The sequence below is a fragment of the Ailuropoda melanoleuca genome, chromosome 3, assembly GCF_002007445.2.
Source record: "Ailuropoda melanoleuca isolate Jingjing chromosome 3, ASM200744v2, whole genome shotgun sequence".
In the NCBI taxonomy this organism is placed as follows: Eukaryota; Metazoa; Chordata; class Mammalia; order Carnivora; family Ursidae; genus Ailuropoda; species Ailuropoda melanoleuca.
The window spans coordinates 24332126-24355774 of NC_048220.1; the positions used below are offsets into that span (position 1 = coordinate 24332126).

General features: G+C 48.7%; 2 protein-coding genes across 2 annotated transcripts in view; one reads left to right on the top strand and one right to left on the bottom strand.

Moving 5' to 3' along the window:
• The first annotated feature begins 10824 nt into the window (after window positions 1–10824).
• Window positions 10825–23649, top strand: part of SLC25A48 (solute carrier family 25 member 48) — a 251720-nt gene continuing 238895 nt past the window's right edge. Inside the window, exon 1 of the mRNA XM_034656037.1 lies at window positions 10825–10842. The gene's annotated coding sequence lies outside the window, so the exon portion shown is untranslated. The remainder of the gene's footprint in view (window positions 10843–23649) is intronic.
• NEUROG1 (neurogenin 1) lies at window positions 12880–14709 on the bottom strand. The gene is made up of 2 exons (XM_034656043.1): window positions 14498–14709; window positions 12880–14378 (listed from the first exon to the last, which is right to left on the bottom strand). Exon 2 carries the CDS (start codon window positions 14337–14339, stop codon window positions 13566–13568), a length of 774 nt encoding a protein of 257 aa, XP_034511934.1. The 5' UTR covers window positions 14340–14378; window positions 14498–14709; the 3' UTR covers window positions 12880–13565.

Below are 23649 nucleotides of genomic sequence, written 5' to 3' on the forward strand. Positions count from 1 at the left end.
CCCTTTGGGAGCCTTACCCGATGCGTCTGTCAGAATTGTTTGTCCCCTCTTCTCAAGCCCTGTTGACCTTGTGGGTGCCAAGGCCAAGCCATTTGCATTCTGTCCTGGGCTGGTGTTCCTGCGTGTGTACTCGCTTCCTTGCCCTGTGGATGCCCAGTGGTAGGAGGGTTGTGCTAGCCCGGACCCCATACGTGGTTGGCCAGATTAAACTGGGATTTGTGAGACTCCGGAGAAGTTTCTGGGGCAAGTTCAGAGGATGCACTCACTGTGAAGGGGAGGAAACTGAAGCAGAATGCAGAGCTGCTGAGAACTTGACGTCAAGCCTAGCCAGTTGCCGGCTGGGTAACCTCCTTTGGCAAAGCCCTTGAACCTCAGTGCCCCTTCTGCAAAGTGGGGGCAATGACGTCTCCCTGTTTGTTGTGAGGCCTAAGTAGCACAATGCTTGGCCCACAGTAAATGCTCAGTTAGCACTGGCTGCTATTGGAATTATTGTCATTATAACAAATGATAATAAGATAAAGAGCACCGCCCAGATGGGGAGGTATGAAGAAACATGCAGACAGATGAAGCAAGGGCTTTTCTTCCTGGTCAAAGACATCTGCTTCGATTAGTGGTATGTAACATCTATTTTTAAAAGCCAATCAGATATTAGTTGTCTTCCACATTAATGGTTTTTTGAGAAAATCAAAACCGTTTCCCGCAGAAGCAGACGTCCCGAAAGGAGTTTGGATTTTGCTGGCTCTGCTCTTCATTCAGGTATCAGGTGGCAACCAAGGCCCAGCCTGGAGGAGGCTGGCTTTCTCTGGAGTGTTTGCTGGAGCCGGGCTGACACAGATCTGATAGAGGTTGTCAGATCTCCGAAGAACAATCGAATTTCTAAGCAGAGCCCCTTCTCCGAGCTGTGCGGTGCCGCGTTACATTGGTGAATGCCAGCGCGCTGCTGAGCACGTCCTGGTGAATAGAAGTGTTTTGATGTTTTGTTTTTGGTCGGAGATTGAAGTCCAGTGTCTTGGGACCCAGTGACTTCGGCTGACCTTCCTGCTACATGGACAGGGCTAAATTTCAACCCCTGGAGGCTTCTGCACACAAAACCTCGTGCCTCGCAAGGGCAGGTGCAAGGAGACCCAGCGGAAATCTGAAATCTTCGCTGCTTCAGAGCCCGGAGCTCGCTTCTGTCAGAGGAATTAGGTTTCACAAGCCCTTTTTTATGTAGAAAGCATATCATTAGGGGAATCTGGACAGGGCGACTTATTAAAACTGCTGCCTGTAGTTGAGAGAAAGCCATGAATGCCTAAGGACATTTAAAAGCTTATGGTGTGCATTTTTATTACAATTAAATCTTGTACTATCTCTGCAAGTGAATCACTTGGCTGAAGTAACGGGCTTCTAGAAGTTATTTTAGGTCTTGGTAGTTCTGGAAAACCCGTTTTCCTCAAAACTCGTGTTGCAGTTTGGAAATCAGTTTTCATTTATAATTTTTAATTGAGTAAGCAACCTTATAAAATGTGTAACTTTACCTTCTCACCGTTTTTGAGCTTCTATTGACAGATCTAACTCCTCCGTTCTTGATTTTTTACGCACTGTTAGGTTTTTCACCATTTTGTTCAATGTGTATGTGAAGTTTGTAATCTATTTCCCCTGAACATCTTATTTAAGCTTAATGTGCCTACACTGTCTTCACAGCCATTCCTAGCAAATAATACTTTTTCCATGACATGATCCTGTTCTGTTTACTGAGTTGTTGCCCTGAGTTTGAGTATTTAGAAGTTTGTTATGGTGGTTCTTGCTGTCAGTGGATTATTTGCACCTTTGGCCATTTAGTGTTTCCTTTTAAAAAATATTCCCTTTAACTGCATTAGAAAAGGTGGCCCTGGGAGGTGCTTGGACGTTTGCAAGGGTCCCCAGGCTTCTCCCCCCATCCTTACCCTTCCTTTAAAAACTCCAGGTTCCACATGCACCTGCAAGGTCTTCCTCGGCCCCTCTTCTGATGTCTGGCAGCGCCCCCCACATGTTGATGGCCTTGTGTAACCTGTAATCAGGGGGAGACTCCTTCTGTTCTTCAAGCAATCTCCAGGAAGGGGTTTCTGTATGAACCCAGGTCGACTGAGCTCAGCTGGTATCACAGAAGCTGTACTCTTGGGGAAAAAAAATCCCATGGGATGCTTACTTTGTTAAGTACCCATTCTCTGGAGATTTGTGCTGCCTAAGTTATTTGGGTTTTTTGGTTTTGTTTTTTGTTTTTTTGTTTTTTTCCCCAGCAAGGGGTCACCTTATAGATGACAGAGTTGCTGAGGCAAAAGTACTTCATGATGCAGGATCAAGCACCTTCTTCAATGTGGCAATCCTTGCCATTGTGGCTGATGGGTTCTGGTCGACAGCGCTCAGTTGTGCCCATTGGCATTTTGACAGGAAACATCTTGGAGCTTTATAAGGACCCACAGGACCTGGTCTCTCTTTCTGTTGTAGCCTCTGCCCCCTCCCTGCTTGGTGGAGCTCCATCAATATTGGTCTCATCGCTGTCCTTTAAGCACACCCATCTTATTGGCCCTGCCTGGAGTTCTCATCCCCCTGATCTGAGCAGGGCTGATTCTCATAACTCAGCTGTCAGCTGAGAGGTTCCCTCTTCCAGGCAGTTTCCCCAGACCACCACTGCTGAGTGGTTTCCATTCACTCGTTAGCACATTTTCCCCTTTAAATTTTTGCAGAACTTTTTTTTTTTAAATCACTATCTGCTGCTTTGTGCATTGACTGTCTCTCCCACCAGTCGGCAAACGCCATGAGAGCAGGAATCCTGTCTGTCTCATTTTCCCAAATCCTAGAACAAAGCCAGGCACGTAGTAGTTACTCAGTAAGTATTTATTGAATAGCTGAGTGGAACCTTGGCTCCTCAAGCACTTACAAAGAGTTTCTAGGGAGATACTCTGGCCTTTAGGAAATTGGAGCCAGGTGCACAGTTGGTTCTTAGTGAATGCTCGCGTTGATGGGGCTGGTTTGCAGACCAGTGGTCAGGCCCAGGAGAACAGACCCACACTCCTGGCTATTTTCTTGCAGCATTCTCTCTGGCAGTAGCATCTAGCCATGGTTCCCAACAAATGTTATTAGAATATCTAAGACACAGGGACCTGTCCTCAAGGAGGGCTCATTGCATGCATTCATTCATTTGTCAGCACTTACACAGTACTTTCAAGAATTCTGAGTTTGATTGCATCCTGTCCCAGCTAACAAGTTAGCCTGCCCCAGTTTCATGCTGGTAGAAGATATGAGGCTCTTGCGTCAGAGTTAAAGGATAGTTTCTTACTCACAGCAATAGCAATAACCAGAGTATTAGCATCTTTGTGATGGTTTTTCCAAGCCCTGATTTCCAAAGGGTGACCCAAAAAGAGGGCCAGCTGACACCTGCACACACGATGAATTGCAGGAGAGGAAGCCTGAGCTTTGGGGGCCTGTTTCTCTTATCCTGGACAGTCTGTCTGCCTTTTGCCCCAGAGGGAGATACTAACTCTATCTTCCAAGGCTGTTCGATATACAAATATCTTTGAAAAGATAATCCGGAAACAAGAGTGGCCAGTACCTCTGTTCACAAGATGTATTGAAATGCTTGAGACTCATGGAAAATTATGTCACAACAAAGTAGGTCCTCAAATTTACTGAATGAATGAATAGCAAGTGTTGCATGCAGTGCATGGTCAAAGAAGATGTGGTTTCTGTCGATAGTGGCTTGTGTCTTCTTGTTGGGGAAAGAAATGATATGGTACTACAGTGGTTAAGTGCTTGTGCCATGGGCTCAGATGCCTGGCTTTAAATCCTGCTCCCATCACTCATTAGTTTTGCAGCCCTGGTCTCAGATTCCTCATCTCTGAAACGGAGGTCATAGAGCTTTTGTGATTAGAAAAGCCTCACTGCAATTGTAAAGTGCTTGGCTTAGTGCCTAACCTGTGGTGAGTATCCAAGGAAGTGTTAGTTACTAGGTTGAACCATACGAGATTGCCATTTCTGTAGTTCAGATATCAGCAATTTTATGTAGGTCAGCCTAATCATATCACCATTATTATTCATCTTTGACTTGGTTATGAATCATGGTGTAGAAATGACGGTGCGGTGGAGGTGTGCCCGGGGTCAGGTGAAGCAAGCCTGGAGAGGCAGGAAAGTATCTGGGAAAAAGAAATGGGCCTAGAACCAGATGCGGCTCTGAGCCCCACCTTCTCCTCTCATTAACCCTGTGACCTTGGGTGAACCACTTAACCTCCGAGCCCCTTGTCTCATCTGTGCAATAGATACAATAATCCCTTCTACCTCGCTGGACATCGTGAGGCTAATATCAGATGATGGATGTGGAATTGCTTTGTAAACTAGAAGGCACTGTACGCATGTACTCGTGCTCCATAGGAAGAGGTCTTAAAGGCTGTGAGATGTGTGTCTGGCTTCCACCAGACCACCACTAGGTATAATTTAATATCCCTCCTCAGTACTCTAATCACAGTTTTACATTTGAAGTATAGCATTGGCCCCTAAACTCAAATTGCTGCATTAGAATCAAGTTACACTAGTCAGGTTTGTAATCGAGGCCTACAGCCTTCAAGCACCACAGGGACCATCTGGTGAACCAAAGAAAGAGATCATCTCATTACAAAGGGTAATTGGCTTGCCGCTAAATCAGTGAATAGCTAACATTTATCAAGCTCTTTTAATGAGTCAGGCACAGTTTTAGCTCTTTATGTGAATGACTTCTCATTGAAACCTTGAAAAATTCTACAATGGAGATAGGTAATAATGTCCTTATGCCCCATTTTACAGATGAGAAGACTGAGGCAAAAAGGGGGGAACAATTAGGAATCGGCAGTGCTGGACTGCTGAGTTACATTGCCCGAGCACCCTCGGTAATAGTCAGAAGCACCCATGCCCAGTACGTTGGCCCCCTAAGGGGGAGGCCTTAGGGCCATCCCTCTGGGGCAGCTGTAGTTGTCTTCAGCTGTTCCTGCTGTCCTGGGAGCTCTGCCCTTCCCACCACCAGCCTGGAAAAACCAGGTCCTGCTGGGCACTTGCAGGGAGAATGGTTCCACATTCCACCTTTGCCACCAGCCTGCCTGTACCCTGGCGAAGATGTGAGGACTTCAGTCCCTTGCTTTTGCGGGGACTCTCTGTGGTGGGGAAACTAAGGCTCACTGTGGTTGCTTTTGCATCTACTTTGAGCTTGTGCTCTCCCTGGAGAGAGCTTGTTTCTAGCTCCTTGTGGGACTAAGGTATTAGCTCAGAGTCAGCAGGTAGCATGCCCTCGTGGTGATCCCGGACAGCCAGCGCGAGTTTCAGCTTCTACAACAGAGACACACGATGGTATGGTGGCTTAAAGAACAAAGTTTATTTCTCATTCCCCAAGAGGAGCATTCTAGGTGGCAGGTGGTCCTGCTTCATGCGGTCATTCAGGGATGCAGGGTCCTCCAGGTTGCTTCACCGCTCCTAGGGAAGGGCTTCTCAAACTGTAAGGTGTGAAGGCCCCATTTTCTCTTCCGTCTGTCTTTCTTTCTTCCTTTTTTCTTTCTTTCTTTCTTTCTTTTTAACATTTCAATCCATTTCAGATCAGAATTTTTATAAAAAAAAATTAAAAGGAATTACTGGAACAATGAAGGGGGGAAACTTCCCAAAGACATGCGAAATAGAAGCCTAAAGTATTTTATTATTAGATATAACAGACTTAAATTGGTATAAATGTTGCTAAATATACCCTTTTCCATTTCTGTACATATCTCATCAGGGACTGGTGCTGGAAAGCCCTTTAAGGGGCGTAGGCCTGGGTGTTGTCATCGTCCTCGTAGCTGAAACTGAGTTGTATCATGTCCAGGTGACAGTCGTGGGAAGGAGCTCCATCTCACACCATGATCATTTTTTTGGAGATTTAATTTACATAAAATAAAATTTCCTCATTGAAGATGTACAGTTGTATGAGTATTGACAAATTGTGCAACTGTCATCAGAATCATGATACAGAATATTTCTATCCCCCTCAAAAGATCTCTCTTGCTCTAATTCCAATTAATCTTCTCCCCCGCTTGCCCCTGGAAATCCTAATCTAATTGCTACTCCTACCGTTTTTGCTTTTTCCAAATGCATATAAATGGAATCATACAATATGTAGCCTTTATTTTTTAAAAAAGATGTATTTATTTGAGAGAGTGAGAAGGCAAGGGGAGGGGCAGAGGGAGAGGGAGAGAGAGAATTTCAAGCAGCCTCCCCGCTGAGCATGGAGCCAGACCTGGAGCTTGATCTTACAACCCCGAGATCATGACCCGAGCAGAAACCAAGAGTTGGATGCTCAAGCGACTGAGCTACCCCGGTGTCCCAGTATTAGCCTTCAAGGCTGGCTTTTTTTCCCCCCCCACCTAGTATTTCAGTATTGACATTGATTTATGTTCTTGCATGTATCAATTAATTACTCTCAGTAATTAATTAACAATTTCTTTATCCATTTTCCTGTTCATGGTCACCTGGGTTCTTTTTAGTTTTTGGAGAATATAAATAAAGTTAATATAAACACTTGCATAAAGGTGTTTGTGTAAACATATGGTTTCATTTCTCTTAGGTCAATACCTAGCTGTGGTATTGCAGAGTCATACAGTAAATGTACTTTTAACTTGATTATCTTTTATTTTTTAATTTTTAAAAGATTTCATTTTTTAAAGTAATCTCCACCAAACATGGGGCTCGAACTTGCAACCCCAAGATCAAGAATCGCATGCTCTACTGACTGAGTGAGGCAGGTAGCCCTCCCTGTATATTTAACTTTATAAGGAACAGCCAAACTCTTCCAAAGTAATTTTGCCCACATTTAGCTTTTAGGTTTTTTTAAAATTTTAGCCAATATCTTCTTACCTGTTTGTAGGGAAGCCACTTCTCTCCCCCAGGCTTTGCCCAAGGGGAAACAGTTTACATCTGCTATCTGTCCTTGGACAAACTTTCTTCTCTTGTAATTCACTTTATTTAAGTGGCTGGTAATCTTTGATTAGTGGGAGAAAAATCATGACTGTGTAGGTTATATGGCTTTTTCTCATTTTTAGACTGGGAGTGATGTTCTTTGCAGCTTTCTAAGTTTTATACAAAAGCACAAAGTTCCACCATCATAAAAGTGTAGTCCTAGAAGTGGCTTGCAACATTTCCACTCATGATCCAGTCCAAAGACCCAGTCACATGCTCAGGCTTAACTGCAAAGAATTCTTAGAAATGTAGTATAGTCATGGGCCCAGGAAGAAGAGGAGAATGGACTTTGGTGAATAACCAGCTGTTTCTGAAACCAGGCTCCAAACAAGCAAAATCTAAAATAATTCTGGACTTGTGCTTGGTGCATAGTAGGTATCCAGGTTGTGTTGGGGGTGAGTTTATCCTTTTTTTTTTTTTTTTAAGATTTATGTATTCACTGGGGTGCCTGGGTGGCACAGTCAGTTAAGCATCTGACTCTTGGTTTGGCTCAGGTTGTGATCTCAGGGTCATGAGATAGAGCCCCGTGTTGGGCTCTGTGCTGAGAGTGTGAAGTCTGCTTGGGTTTCTCTCTTCCTTTCCTTCTTCCCGTCCGCCCCCCCCCCAACTCTCTCTCTCTCTCTCAAATAAATAAGTCACTTATTTATTCATTTGAGAGAGGAGAGACAGAGAGAGCACACACAAAGGTGGGGGGAAGGACACAAGGACAGGGAGAGAGACAGTCTTCAAGCAGACTCCCCACTGAGCATGGAGCCCCATGCAGGACTCGACTCCAGGACCCTGAGATCATGACCTGAGCCAAAATCAACAGATGGCCTTAACTGACTGAGCCACCCAGGCACCCAGTGAGTTTATCCTAATGGAACCAAACAGAGTATTATCAGGGGCTAAGTGGAGTTCTTTAGGTAGAGCAAAGGTCAAAGCTGAGGTGACAAAGACGTGGTGTCCTCTTGCTTGTATCTCAGTGACTTGAGGCCATCTTGGTATAAGCTGGGTGCACATCGTCCTTTACTCTTAAGGCTGGAGAACGACGTGTCGGTCAGGGGCACAGTGGGCTTCACCTGCCACGGGGATGACCTCAGCAGGCAGCAGAACTGGAGTCTTAACTGCTACCAGAAAGAAAGGCACAAGCTCAGCGTGTGAAACCCCAACATCCAATTTCTGCATTCTGCAAACATCCTCAGCGCTGGAGCTAGGTGTTTGTTGGGAGCTGTCCCCAGGAAGTGATGGCTCCTAAACTTACATGTACCTTGGGCTTTGGCTTATGGTTATACAGGCGATTGGTGCAAGTTGTCAGGCGCACCTTCCAGACTCCAGTCTTCACCATTGGGCTCTCTGGCGTAGAGCTTTGGAGCCTCGATTCCCTATTTGGCCCAAGTTGAAGCAATCCCAGAAACGTGTTCTAAAGGAAGTCTAGGCCTTGGTAAGATGTGTGGGGACTTTCTAGCCAGATCGTAATGGTGAAGAAACTGAGTTTGCACAGGAGGATGTCACCAGGTTCGGAGCTCTGCTGGTTTTGCAAACTGAAGCAGTGACAACCCAAGTCTGTGCCAGAAAACTCACCCACACACTCTGCAGGCTGTCTCTACTTCAGTCGGGACAAGGCACATTCAGGTGACCACCCTTGGCTCTAGGCAGGGCTACTAGATATGCTGTTAGATACGGACTGTGCCCTGTGCACAATCCTCCCCCACAGGAGGGGCATGGGAAACTCGTTACCCCGCTGTGCACCCTGGCACAGGCCTAGTACACTGGCAGGGGTGCTAGGAACAGGGCTTTTCCTCATTCAGCCAAAGGCCCTGTATGGCAGCTGTGGCCCCATCTGTAGCTTTGTTAAGCTTGCCCCTGGATCATTCTGGGCCTCAGAAACCTAAGCCTGTGGCCCATGATGCTTTTATTTGCATCCCTTCAGAGACAATCTAACAGGCGGCGGGCTTGCTGGAGCCCGATTACTCAGGTTCAAACCCCAGCTTTATGACTTACTAGCTGTGTGGCCTCAGGAAAATTATTTGACTTCTCTGTGCCTCGAGTTCCCTCATCTGTAAAATGGAGATCGTGATATTACTGACCTCAGGAACTGTGAGAATTGAATGGATAAGTACGTGTGGGTTTAGCAGGTGCCTAGAATGCTGAATAAGTACTGTGAAAGTGTTAGCTGGGATGACAATGTCCGCAATGATGATGATGAGGTGAGGATGCTGTCCATGACATCAGGAACCTCTCTCCCTTACCCCCTTGTGACTTTTCTCTGAGGCGTTATTTTTAGGCCCTGAGCCCAGAAGAAGTTATGGTTTTTTTTAAAAGATTTTATTTATTTATTTGACAGAGATAGAGACAGCGAGAGAGGGAACACAAGCAGGGAGAGGGTAAAGGGAGAAGCAGGCTTCCCATCGAGCAGGGAGCCTGATGTGGGGCTCGATCCCAGGACCTTGGGATCACGACCTGAGCCGAAGGTGGATGCTTAATGATGAGCCACCCAGGCGCCCCAAAGTTATGGTTCTTTTGAGCAGCAATCTGTCTTTAATCTTATGGACACTGCAACTCCTGTTTCCATCTTGGCTTTGGGTGCTAAATGAGGAATTTCAGCAAAATTAACCACTTGTAAAGGGCTTTTAGGGATGGGTTCTCTGTGTTCATTGCTCCTGACCCAAGTCCTTGAAGGCAATCCTTGATTTCTCTCTTTCTTCGTAACCCAAAACAAATCCTTTTGTTGGCTTCTGCAGAAGTGGTCCTGGTTCTGACCACTCTTCACCCCTTCTACCACTGTCAGCCTTTTTTCAACACAAATGTAAGAGTCTTAGTTGGGTCCCTGCTTCTGTGCTGGTCCCTGAAACCTGCTATCCCTGTAAAAACCAGTGTGGCTTTAAAAAATATAAGTCAATAAACATCATTCCTCTGCTCTCAACCTTTCAATTACCTTGAGGAAAAGAATCATGATTTGCACTGTCCCCCATCTGTCTCCATCCTTGCTCTCCTCCTCCCACCCCCACCATGTGCTCTGTGCCTGTCCCATCATCCTCCTCGTCCCTCTCTGCACTGTGCATGGCCAGCATTTTCTCCTTGTGGTGTCTTCTCCTTGGGATGCTTCCCAATGGCTAATGCCATGGCTTGCTCCTTTCCTCTCTCATCTGAGCAGAGGCTCAGGTGTCATCTCATTAAAAGCCCTTCTCTGACCAGCTTTTCTTTTTGCTTTTTACATTTTTTTTAATTTTAATTTTTAAGTAGGCTCCACATGGAGCTTGAACTCATGACCCTGAGACCGAGGCCCGAGCCGAGATCAAGAGTTGGACCCTTAACCGACTGAGACACCCAGGCGCCCTCCTGACCATCTTTTCTACAAGAGCAAACTCCTTTAAACCCTGGCATTCCCATTCCCCTTAAATTTCTTGATTTTATGTTCTGTTCCTCAGCATTTACCACAGTCTCTCAGGAATTTATTTTGTCTCTTCCTGTGAGACTCTGAGCTCCTTTCCACAAGCTCCTTTTGGGGTGTCTTGCTCCCCACAGTGCCTAGAATGGTGCTCAGCACACAGCAGGGGCTTGAAAAGAGTGATGAGAGATCAGAGGGAAATCCTGCATTTCCTGTGCATCCCCGTCTTTCTGGCCTGGTTTCTCCGAGGCTCGGAAGCAGTGTGTACAAATACACATCACACCAGGACAAAAGCAAATAGAGAGATCAAGATGGAGAATAAGTAAGGCTTTCTAGGCGCCTGCTGATTCCTCGGTGGACGATTCTGTTGAAGAAGTGAATCATGGCTATCAGCAGGAAGTTCTATGCTCTATAATTGATTAGAATATTTTAGTAACCCGCGGCCTGTCTTCACAGATGCCGGTGGTTGAACGAGAGTTTGCTGCAGGAAGAAAGAGGCCCCTGAGGTAGGGATAAGCATTTTAAATCACCTTCCTTTTCTCCTGCTTGAGAGCTCCAAGGGCTGTACATATATGCTTTCTTCTTTGGAAGAACCATATTAATTGGCAGGGGTGGAGACGCCCCCCAGCAGTTGATGTTGCAAAAGATCTTTCTTTGGTTGGAAGGTGCTCTGGGCCCTGCACCTTAAGTTATGAGCCTATTTTGGCAACAAAGTTGGGAATATGGTTCAGCCTTCTCCAGTCTGAGGGTAGTGATGTTTCTGGTTTTCGGTGCTGGCTGTGTCCCGTTGTAGGAGACAAAGGTCCTATTGCAGCTGTGAACTCCAAGATGCCTGGGGGATTTCGGGGTGTTTGTTTGCTGCTGGTTTTCCCAAGGATTTTGGACAATGATAAACATAATTAGCTGTTCTCTTCCTCTGGCCCAGATATGTGTACGTACCCCCTGACTGAGCAGAGTCTCCATAGGGGACCTGCCCTTCTTGCTGTCCAGGGCTGAAAGGAGTCACTTCCAAACATCCTATGCACAGGAAAGCAGAAAATCTGATGCAGACCATTTGTGTCTTTTGCTATAGGAAAATGCAAAGCTAGTAGAGTGAATTAATTCTGAGACAGACAATAGAGTGGGGCCCCGGGCAGGGTCATTCAAGAGACACAACTTCTTCCTTAGAGCTTTTAGCAGAAACAACTCCATTCTGAGCCCTCACAACTTTTGACGCTTTTCTTGGAGGGTTCTTTGTCTGTTCTGAGGGCAGTTAGAGAAGGCAACCAACTTTCCAGAACCTTCTGTAAAGGAGCCTTTTTATCTGAAACAGGGCTCCTTGCTGGTGGCTGGGCTTAGTGATGCCTGCTGGAGACCCAGAACAGAGTCTGTGGATCCAGCTCGTCAAGACATACGTGAGGAGGAGAAACGCTTGCACAAGGGGAAATGCTATTCATGGTTTTACTTTTGACCCTCTGTTTCTGTGCATCTCCTAAAGATATATGATTTCTTTAACATGAGAGCATACTATTTTCCTCAACTCCGGCTTCTAAATAATTACATTCATGGAAAGAGGCAGCCCAGTGCGGGGGGGGGATTGCTCTTCACGTGTGGTAAGTTGTGAACTGTGGCATTTTAGGAAGTATCTCTTGTAATCATCCACATTCTGAAATTTAAAACAAAAGCTGCTAGTGGCCAATGCTGTGAGCTACTTGTCAGACGGCAAACACTGCAGTCAGAAAAATCCCCACTGAGTTTGGGTGGCTGATTTCTCTGGCAGCCAATGAAAGCTTTGGCTGTTGCCCCTGAAGACTGGCCGAGCAAGCCAGGACGGAGCCCACCGAATGTCTCCCTATTCACCAGCCCCCCTCACTGTGGGCACAGCATGTGGGGGGGGTGGATGTGGGAGTGTGTGTGTGTGTGTGTGTGTGTGTGTGTGTGTGCAGGCACCCTCACAATTTTAGGCAGGTGCGCGTCCTGTCCAGGGATACCACACCAGCATCATTCATCCGACACCTCACAGCCAGGGAGATCCTAGCCTCAATGAACAACAATTTGGAGGCATTATTTACAAATCAATTTCTCCCTCTAAATAGGCTGTTATAAGAGTGGACCCTTCTGCTTGCCCAGCCTGGGCCCACCTGTCACTGGGACTTCCTAGCCAGTGGTCACACTGTATTGATCTTTTTAATCCCTCTCTTTGAAACACAGAGCCAGCTGATGTGGAGTTCCTCAAAAGAAAGAGTCTCCCACCGCCCCTACCTCTACAGGTAGCTAAAAAGTCTTAATTGGCTTATGGGGAGCCTGAAAGATCTCCCTTGTGTTTATAAGGTGAAAGGAAATGATGGATCCCAAATGCCCTGGTCTGTCTTTATCCGTTTCTTGGTGGAAATCAGGTGCATTTTATTTTTTTAAATTGTTTTTGAAAAAGGACTGGAAGGTTTGGAGGTGGGTAAGGATAGTGTTTCACTTTAGTGGTTGAGCTGCCAGGGGAAGGGAAGAAAGCCTCAGAGAGACACCAACATTAGGCGAGAAACTTGGTGACTTTTTTTTTTTTACTTGGTTTTTATTTACACAAAACATCTGCAGTACAAAAATGTAAACTTTGATAGCTCATAATAATAGAATAAACTCTTTATGTACAAAAATACATTTTCATATGAAAGAAGCATCTTGAATAAATTAAAGTACTTTCCAGCCTGGTGCCTGAATAGCTACGCAAGTCTTGGGTTCTTCCTAGAGCAAGCCTGCAGTGGTGGGGGTCGGGATCCATAATGCATGAAGCCCACTCCTTGTCTCTCCTTTTTAAGCCTTTTCATTGTATTGTCAGCCGGCTCAAACCGAATTTTCATGCTCGTTTTTCTTCATTAGAGTTCTACAAATTGTAAAATTGACTTTTCACCTCGTCTTCAGGGGCTGATCTGTCCCTTTTCTAAATCACACTGAAGTGGTGGCTGGGGTCAGCTCTGAGCCAGCCACAAAGGAGGTTTTGTGGAGTTCAGAAAGTGCAAAAGGAAAGGCCGTCTAAGGGTGGGCAGGAGGGGCCGGGGGCTGAGGGCTGGAGAAACAGACCAAGGGGCAGTCACGGCGAGGGTGCAGCGACCTAACAAGCGGCTCAGGTATCTCCCACCCCTTTAAAGCTCCTGCTTCCTCCCTCCGCCCGGACTGGGGGCTCCTGAGACTGCAGCTGGGGCTCCATCTACTGCCTGTTGCCTGAGGGAGGGAGAAGGTAATGGTGTTCCCGAAGGGCCTAGTGGTAAGGGATGAAACAGGGCGTCGTGTGGAGCAAGTCTTTGGGCAGGCCGGGGAAGGAGAAAAGGGGGTCGCCGGGGCCGTAGCCGAAGTCTTCCGAGGCGGCGGGGCTACTGGGGTCAGACAGTGGCGAGGCGGCGGCGGCGCAGGGGGAGGCGGCGGCCCCGGAGGCCCAGGACTCGGCGTCGCTGGAGGGGCTCGGGGGCCCGGGCAGGCAGGGGGAGCACTGCGGCGGCAGGAGGCGCTCCCGGGCACCGCCCCCGGGCAATCCCTGGTCGGCTAGGCGCAGAGTCTCTGCCAGAGCCCAGATGTAGTTATAGGCGAAGCGCAGCGTCTCGATCTTGGTGAGCTTCGTGTCGTCGGGGAAGGACGGCAGCACGCTGCGCAGCGCATCCAGCGCCGCGTTCAAGTTGTGCATGCGGTTGCGCTCGCGGTCATTGGCCTTGACACGCCGGCTCCTGCGCAGCGAATGCAGCAGCGCCTCGGAGCGCACACGCGCTCGGCCCCTGCGCCGTCGCCGCTCCTGCTCGTCATCCTGCGCCCGGGGAGTATCGGAGGCCGCAGGAACCCCGGGAGCGCCTCTGCGCGCTGGCACGGGCGTCCCCGAGGCAGAAGCTGGTGGTTGGAGCCTGGCACAGTCCTCCTCGTCGGTGAGGAAGCCGGATAGGTCGCTGCTGCTGCTGCTGCTGCTGCTGCTGCTGCTGCTGCTGAGGCTGCCGCTGCTGGTGGTGCAGTCGAGGTCCGAGAGGCAGGTCTCCAGACGGGCTGGCATCGTTGCGTGGAGCAGGACCGACGGGCAGGTAGAGGGTTCCTGGAGGACGGGAGCCCGGGCTGAGGGCAGGGTCGCCGGGGCGCACTTACGTTCCAAATGGCCCGGGCCCACCCTGTGGCCTCTGCGGGCGCTAAGGCCTGGAAAGGCGCGGACCGCACCTGAAGCTTGGCTTCACCTCCTCGCCTCGCCTCGCCTCGCCTCGTCTGGTCTGCAGGGGCCACGCTCCCGGCCGGTCTCCCGAGTGATCTCGCCGGCGAGCAGATCAGCTCGTGTGAGTACCGAGTGTGGCACACGACCGGCCTCAGGACCCCTTAAGTACCCGCCCCAACAATGGGCGCCCCCCTCCCTTGCCACCTCCGCCCCCGCGGCAGCCCCCGTGAACGGAGCTAGGCGGCAGGTCAGCCCCGTGCGGCGCCCTGGTATTTGCATAATTTATGCTCGCGGGGGGCCGCCCCGGCCCCTCCCCCCTCCCGGAGCGTGCCCGTAATTACCGCGGGCCAATCGGCGGCGTCGCGCAGCCCCGGGAGCCGTCTCCAGGCTAAGCCGGCGGGGGCGTCTCCCGGCGGTGAAACGGGGGCGGGGGCGCCCGGCGATTAGCGGCCCAGGCACGCTCCTCCGGGGGCGGGCCCGGCGCCCCTCGCTGGGGTGGGATGGGGAGGCGGGGCGCGGGCATGCAAGCGTGAGCTGCGCAGCAAGTCGCGGAAACCTGCAGCCGGCTGGAAGCCTGGGTTCGCTTCCTCTCTCCCAAGGCTGACTGGCCGCGTGGCTTTGGCCAAGTGATTTGACTTCATTTTTCCCATCTGTAAAACGGGGCAGAAGTCTCTCCTGTTGAGGATGATGTGAAGCGACGTTCCAGGGACACTGGGAACGGCGCTTTTGTAACGCAGCGCCGGATGAATGGTTGGCAGAGGCAGCGCCCTCTGAACCCAGGGAAAACCCTATCCAAAGACAGAGAGTGGCGCGGTGAAGGTCATAGAGCAAGGGCAGAGACAAGTGCTCCTGCTCCGTTCAGGTTGGTGAAGAAACAAGGGAATATCTCTGCTGACCCTCACCTAGGGGCCGGGGTGAGAGAGGGTCGAAGAGCAGTTTGGAAAGTAAAGGAATGGATGGTTTTTCAAGTTGAGAGCAATTTTGGCCAAACACCCCTAACATCACTCTAGTCCCCCAGCTTTCCGACCCCAACACTTTCCAGTGACTTTAAAGTAAGGCAAGGCTTCGAATCCCCTCCTCTCAGAGAGCCCCCCGCCCCCCTCTTACTCTGTCTCTCTTGAAGATGCCTGGAGTGTGAGCCTCCGCTGGGACCTGGCTTTCCTGGCCCAGGAGAGAGGGTAGCAAGCGCTCAGCGGAGCCACTGCCACCCCCCCCCATTCCTTTCTCTCCCTTAGTGACATAAACACACCTGTTATAGTAGAAGGTTTTCACTCTGCCTGTCACTTTTCTCTGGTCACCTGTGCTCACTTTGGAGCAATAGAACCCAGACACCCCCAACTTTGTACCTAGGGAGAAATAGTCACTAAGGAACAGCACCAGATTATGGGGGGAGGGAGGTTAAAAACAAAAGGAACACCTTTTAGCAAAGTTTCAGTCTTCTCCCCACGATATCTGGTTGATGGCCTCAGGTCTGGTCCCTGCTGTTCTCAGAGCCGTCTCTGCCTGGGACAACTGTCCCCTTTCTACGGGGCTGTTGTCTAGAGGCAGAGCCTGCCTTGGCTGGCTGTCCAGTGCTGGTTTTCTGGCTTAATGGGCCCTACCCAGCCCTGCCTTCCCCTCCGTGGTGCCTTACATGTACTCCCAACCTGGAGCTTTAGGGTTGTTACAAGTCACCAGAAGTGGATTTAATCTGGTTAAGCAGGAAAGGGAATTTGTGGGGTGATACTAGGCATTTGTGAGAGCCTGCTGGAGCTGAGGCTTCTCTGCTTCTCTGAGGCTCCAGTGCACTCCCACCAGCCTTGATTTGACATTGCTGGGCCATTGTATTATATTCCTGAGACTCTGGTACTAAATCACTATGAACTAGGGCCTTCAAACAGCAGACACTCCTTCTTTAGGAGGCTGGAAGTCTGGCATCAAGGCATCAGCAGCGTTGGCTGTGTTTGGAGGCTGTGAGGGAGAGTGTGTTCTGTGCTTCTCCTAGCTTCTGGTGGCTCCTGGGAATCCTTGGCCTTCCTTGACTTGTAGCTGCACCACTTCCGTCTCTGCCACCTTCTTCTCTGTGTTTCTGTGTCTTCTTTTCTGTTGCTTATAAGGACCCTCGTCACTGGATTTAGCACCCACCCCAGTCCGGGCTGATTTTGTCTTGAAATCCTTACATTAATTCTAGCTGCAGAGAACCTTATTCCAAATAAGTTCACATTCTGAGTTTCTGGGTGGACATATCTTTTGAGGCCACTATTCAACTTACTGCAGCAACTTTTCTAAATTCTTGGAAGAAAGAATCTGTCTGTTCAGGGGAACAGGGTCACTGGAGTGGCCCTTTGTCATTTCTTGGCTGCCTTGCGCCTGAAGAGCCTTCCTGTGGAGGAATTTCAATGCTTGAGCACCTCCCTCTCCATTCCTGGCAATTGGGGTATGACCATGTGACTTAAATGGGGTCAATGGCATGCCCCACTTGGAACTTCGGCTCTGAGCTGGTGATGGTTTGGAGTATACATGTGTTGTGGCAACAACCTGGATGGGCCAGTGGCCAGTGGTGGAAGGTTTGGCTAAGAGCCAGTAGGTATCCTGCCCTAGCTCTTTCGTGGACCTGCCTTCAGCTGTGGTCCTGCTACCCGTCCCCCAACCCCCCCTATATTCCAAGCTGGTTCTCTAGTCTTCTTATTGACTGCACAAGAAACCCCATAGGACTTTTCTTTTTTTTTTTAAGCATTTTTTTATTTGAATGAATTTTAGAATTACAGGAAAGCTGAGAAGAGTAGTCTGAAGTTCGCTTTTATCCCTCATCCGGCTTCCACTGAAACTAACATCTTGTATAACCACTGCACAGTCGTGATGTCGAATTTTCTTATTCCTGTTGTTAACCTTAATTATTTGGTTAAGGTGACGCGTGCCAATTTCTTCACAAAGTTATAATCTTTCCCTTTGTAATTAATAAATACCTCAGGAGAGATACTTTAAGATAATCCAAAGATCCTTTCCTTCCCCTCAAACTTCTATCCCTCAATTTTAGCTGCACGAGTTGATCTTATCTGCAATAATTACTGTGGTACTTGTCTAATGGTGATTTTCTATTTCTCTCTCTCTACATTTCTTAGTTAGAATTCTTTAGTAAGGAAGAATTTGTGCAGTCCTTTTGCTTTATCAATATGGACTTACATTTTAGTCTGTGGGTTAAAATCCATGCTATCATTATTTACATTGTTGCTCTAATTGTTGTACTTCGGCCATTACGAGCTCCTGGGGGTTGGCTCCTGCAGCAGAAGCAATTTTTACTGGAAACTTGCCTCAATATCATTCCTTTTTAATTGTAGAGTGCACCTCTCCATAGCATAATAATCACTTGAGGGGCTTGTTAAAATATAATCCTTGTCCCTAGTCTCTGATTCAAGAGATAGGGTTTGTGCCCTGTAATCTGCATTTTATTTTTTTATTTTTTTTAATCCACTAAGAGTTTTATTTGCCACCTGCCATTCTCTGAATGCTTGCTGAGAAATGTAAGGTTTTTTTTAAATGATTTTTTATTATATTATGTTAGTCACCATACAGTACATCCCCGGATTCCGATGTAAAGTTCGATGCTCCATTAGTTGCGTATAACACCCAGTGTACCATGCAATACGTGCCCTCCTTACTACCCATCACCATCCTATCCCATTCCCCCACCCCCTCCCCTCTGAAGTCCTCAGTTTGTTTCTCAGAGTCCACCCATAGGACTTTTCTTAATAGGACTCTCTTGCTTGAGTTGGCTAGGCTTGATGTCTGAGGTTTGCTAAATAAAACACCAAGTTAAATGCTCCATTGCCAAAGCACGGAGACTGAGGCAACCCATATACCATATTGCTTGCCACATGGGCCAAGCACTGTGCCAGACACTGGGTTAACAGGGATGAAAACCTGGCTGCTGGGGGTCATGGGCTGTGAGCCTCATAAGCCTGGGGTTCACTGCTGGCAGCTCCCTTGGAGATTACTCATTGGTGCACTGCACCTCATACCTAGGAAACTGTTGGGAGATGGAGGGGTCTTTTCTTTGGTTACCCCAGGGATCGCTGGTGGTCAAACTAGGCCCAGACTCAGGAGTCCTTTCAGCCCCCATTCCAGGTTTTTCCATCACTGTTAATACGTACACAGTGAGCCCTTCCTGCATGCGGCCCTGTGCCAGATGCTCTGTGTAGAGTCAGGAAGGCCTGTAGTCATAGAGCAGGGAAGATGTGGTCAGGGGAGATGTGGCCAGGGGAGATGTGGCCACAGAAGGACGACTTGCCACTGGCTGTGAGAGGTACTGAAGGCCCACTAAGGGAACAGATCTGAAGAGCATTATGCACATCTCAAAGGGAAGGGGGGTGATCAGGGAAGGCTTCCTGGCAGAGGGCGACTTGAGAAGGCCTTGAAGGATGAGTGGGATATGAACAGACAAATTAGATAGAAGACAGGTATGAGAATGACTGTGGCAGCACTGTGGGGGCCAGTCTGGATGGGGCTTCTATGGGCTCCCAGTGGGAAGAGGGTAGGGGACAGTCGTGGTGGGCTTTGAATGGCCATGGCAGTCTTTCTTCTTCCTCTTTGTCTCCTTCTCCTGTTGCTTTCTCTGAGTAGGGCTATCACAGTGGTTGCAGCGGTTCACTGCACAAGATCATCCAGTGCAAGTGGGGGGCTAAACTCTAACCTCTCTGAGCCATGCACCATAATGTGGGATGGCATCTTCCCAGAGAGGTGTGCTTTGCAAATGTGCCCAAAGGCACCTTATGAGCTAGCAGTGCTCCGTGCTCTCTCCCGCATGTGTCCGACTCCTCTGCCCAAGCCTTAGTGACCTGACTGGGCAGGCATCTGAGCCTTGCCCTGCCTGCCCCTGGCTCTTGGCTATTGCATGGGGCAGCTCCTCGCCAGACATTAGTGCCTGCCCACTTTGCTTTTCATAAGTGTATCTGAGGCTTGGGTGGGGGCTTTCCTGCAGGTGACCCACTGCGGATGGAGCTGAGTCCTGGGAGAATGAGAACAAGATGTTAACTTAGGCTCCCATGTGTTCCCTTTGAGGCACAGAGCACTCTCTTCCAAAGAAATAGTCAGAAGTTTCTGTTGCCCCCCCCCAACCAGATCCCCTGGAGGCGAGTACAGAGCACATCTGTGGAAGCCCTCGTTCCCAGAGCACACTAGGATGCAGGAGACAAGGTGGTGAGGGCTGCACCAGGTACCGTGGCTGCCTGATGTGTGAGCCATCCGATGGCCAGTCAATGGGGACAGAGCTAGGTGGGTGAGGCAGATGTTCCAAAAGACTGGATGAAACAGGAGTTTTTCATGCCGTGGTCACCTGAGGTGGTAGGGATGGTGGGGGACCCCAGCCCCAATGCCCTCCCTCATCAGACTCTGGAAATATGGACCACATGCAGAAGTGGTGATTGATACTTAGAGCGTCTGTTTGCCCTCATACAGGAATAAATTCTTTGCTTTAGCATCAGCCCTCCTCTCCTGTGCTTACCCAAGCCCGTGAGGCACGTCAGACATGCTTCTGTGACAGCTCAGAGGTGCCCCAGGTGATACCAAGACTGGGGCTTCTGTGGTTTTGCTTGCCTGTGTGACAGCTGGGGGTGTGAGGGGAGGGGAGGATCCCCGGAAGGGGTGCAGGGGCTGGAAAGGTCGTGCCTCCTCCAGGCAGCTCTCGAGGTCTGACTCAAGACCACTGCAGAACCAGCAAGGAGGTGATTCGAGCCCCTGAGAGGACCTTTCTGATGTCAACACCCGCTGAAGGAACCAGCATTTTGGAGAGATGGAAGGAGAGGTTCTCAGGGTTGAGCAAGGCATTTGATGTTTCCAGGCTCTTTTGAGTTTCTTGGTTTCTTTCTTTCTTTTTTTTTTTTTTAAAGGAAGAAAGGCCAAAATAGAAAAGAGTGACAAATTATAAATGTTTATCTGCAGTAAATGAATGTGGTCAGCATATACAAATTCAAAGCTGTCTGTGCTGCTCATAAGACAATTTCAGAATTTTTAAAACATTTTAATTTATTTCTTAAGAAATCTCTACACCCAACATGGGGCTGGAACTCACAACCCTGAGATCGAGAGTTCCGTGCTCCAGTGACCGAGCCAGCCAGGCGCTCCAGACGATTTCAGCATTTCGAAAAGAGCATCAAATCCTCATGTGCGTCGGCACGGAAGCAGATTTAAATTTGCAGGTGCATATCTTCTTCCTCTGGCCTTGTCAGTGACTCAGGGACCACGCGTGTGACTTCATTTGGCGTTAGTACCCACAGCCTTTGAGCCCTTTTGTGGACATGAAGCTGAGCCAGATGGCTTCCTCGCCATCCTCCCTTTCAGTGATCAGAAACATGTAAGCCTGAGGTTGAACAAACTGGCTTTCAGAGATGCTGCTGTGGGATGAGGCTGAGGGGGGTCCGTGTCCTGCAATTCCACGTGCTGACATGCTAATCTGGATGTGTTGAGTGGGGTGGGGGGAAGGACATCATCGCATTTCATACTTTCTCCCAAACTGTTTTAGCTGAGATTCAGCATTCCGCATCCACACCAGTTGTTAACGGAATATTAATTTCAAGAGTGCTGGGTATCTACATCTAGATCTGGATTTTGTTATAGGCAGTGTTCTTTTGTTTTTACAGTATACATGAACTCTCCGATGCCACTGAGGATAAGAGAGGTGAAGGGTGTCGGTGCCTTACCCAGCCACTCATCCACCCGGGTCTGGGGCACAGGGCAGTGCAGTGTACCGAGTTTATAAGGCAGATTTTTTGCACAAAGCAAAGCTGTGCGAGGGCCACACTGTTCCCACTATCATTGTCGAGGTCTTGCTGGAGCTACCTGTGGGGAAGGATGGCATTGGTTTGGTGGGTGGCATTTTAGAAAGAGAAAACATTGTAATCTTTTTTTTAGAAAAAAGGAAGAAAAAGGTGCAGTTACTCCAGTGGAAGGGATGAAGGAGGATGTGGGACTGAGAGGCACACAGTATTCCTTTCAGTCTGTGAAATACACCCATAGATATGCGTTTCCATCTAAGAGAAGCAGGGTAGGGTTGGGGAGTGGAAAGGAGAAACAATTCCCTGTTTTCTTTACTGATGACCCATGACAGTTGTGGAAGGGGGGGTAAAAGGGAGGGGGAAACGAGGCAGGAGGGGGGAAACAGAGGGGTCTTTCAGTGACAGAGCAAGGAAAATGGCAAATTATCCATGGTTTCCAGAAATCCGTGGAGGCCCCCTTGGCCCCTGCCCTGCTAAATACAGTGCCGGCTGTATGCATTTCCCACCTCAGAGATGTCTGCTTGAATATTCTGTGGCATTGTATACTGATGTGTTTGGTTGTGTACAATCTGCCTACTTGTGGGATGAATGTTGGCCTCCAGGGGAAGTCCTGGTGCAAACCAACTTTATTCTAGTGCTGTGTAAGAAATGCCTTCCAAAAACATAATGGTCAGTTCTGCAGCCAAATAAATTCTTTCCACAAGAAAATTTCAAATTTGATTGGAGTTCTGAAGCCTAGTGGCAGGGACAATATGTGCTTGGGCTCATCCAAGGTTTGAAGTGTGTTTGTGGTTTGGGTCAGTCTTGGGTAAAACAATGTCCTTTTTGTGCCCAAAGTACAGTGGGGGGGGTGCGAAGGGGGTGTGCAGGCTTGTGCAGGGAGGGCCCACGGGGGTGCAGGTCCTGAAATGAAGAGGGAGCAGGCAGAAGGTGCTCACCCCCACCCCCCTCAGCAGTGAGGCCTGGAATCATATTCATATCAGCTGCTTGAGGCTAGAATCAGTCCAGAACCTCCTTCAAAGCCTCTGAGTTTTGCCTTCGTAGATTTCTTGAACTCTTCTGGGCTCAGATTTAGCAACAAAACAAAACAGAGGCCCTGCTGTTGCTGTCACTAGATTCAGTTCCCCAAATCCAGGCCGCACCTGCCACGGGATATTCCTAAAGCCAGAGTTCATTTTTGTCTGTTTCATGTTTTTGAACTCTTAAGAACATCTTCAGTGAAGATTAAAAACACTCCCCTCCCTCCAAGATGCTTGCGGGTCAAGTGTGGGAAAACTGTGTGAGGGTGTTTTCTCCTGTGTGTACAAAAGAAGTCGCAGTGAAATTTATCCTAATGGAATTTGACTATCGTTTTATGGAGAGAATTCTGAAATAAACAGAACAGAGAAATAGCTGAAGTGTTTTCCTTTTGCTTTTCTCTTCCTTAACGCTGCAGCTACATAAATTCATGTTGGGTTGGAACACAAACGCATTTTGTTTGTAGTAATTAAAATGTTTTAATGAGACAACCATAAAATCCACCATTAATTATTTTATTTCAAACACTCCTGCCTTCTTTTGAACCAGGTCTATTTAGAAATAGTTTAGAGAGTAGCCTGCAGTTTTATTCTTTCCTCTGCATTATACACAGGAGTGGAGAAGTCATTTATAAATAATTACACAATGTTTTGGGTCTTTGGGCTTGTATAATATATCAAAGCGATTAGTACACTTATTGTTCCATTGTAAATGCTTTTTTTCTCCTTTCAGTTTCACTTGCCTTGTCTTCTAGCTAAACCTTTTTTTGGAAATCTTTTGTCTTCTTCATTCTTTTTGCTTGTTACAGTCCGGGAGCATTCTTCTTATTCAAACACTCGCAGCAGGGGCAAAGAAAGCGACTTCGGCCGCATCTTAAGTTTTACCGTAACTTTCTGGCATTTTCTTTTCTTCCCGTTTTCCCAGACTACCTAGGGGCAATGAAGAATTATAACATACATGAATTATTGGTACTCCCCTTGAGTTAAAGGGGGAGGAAAGTGCCCCATTTTCTATGTCCCCCCTCCCTCCCCGGGGACCGAGCGAGCGGGCGGCCCGAAACAATGTATTTATCACTTTGCACGACTTTGGGCCGCCGGCCGATCCCGCGCGCCCCCTCCCTCGCCGCCGCCGCTCCTTTCACCGAGCGACCAATCCAGGCTCCCGGGCCCGGGAAGGGGGTCCCGGAGCCGCGCGGCCGAGGAGAGCGAGAGGGCCAGGGCGCGGCGGGGCGGGCCGCGTGCGGGGATTAGGGCCGCACGAGAGGGGACTACGCCGCGGCCTCCAGCCACGTGAGGAGAGACGGGGCTTCAGAGGTGCCCCCCAGCTAATCCTTGTTATCCGGCGGGCCCGCCGCGCCGGAGCCCGGGCCTGCTGCTCGGGGCTGGCTCCCCCGC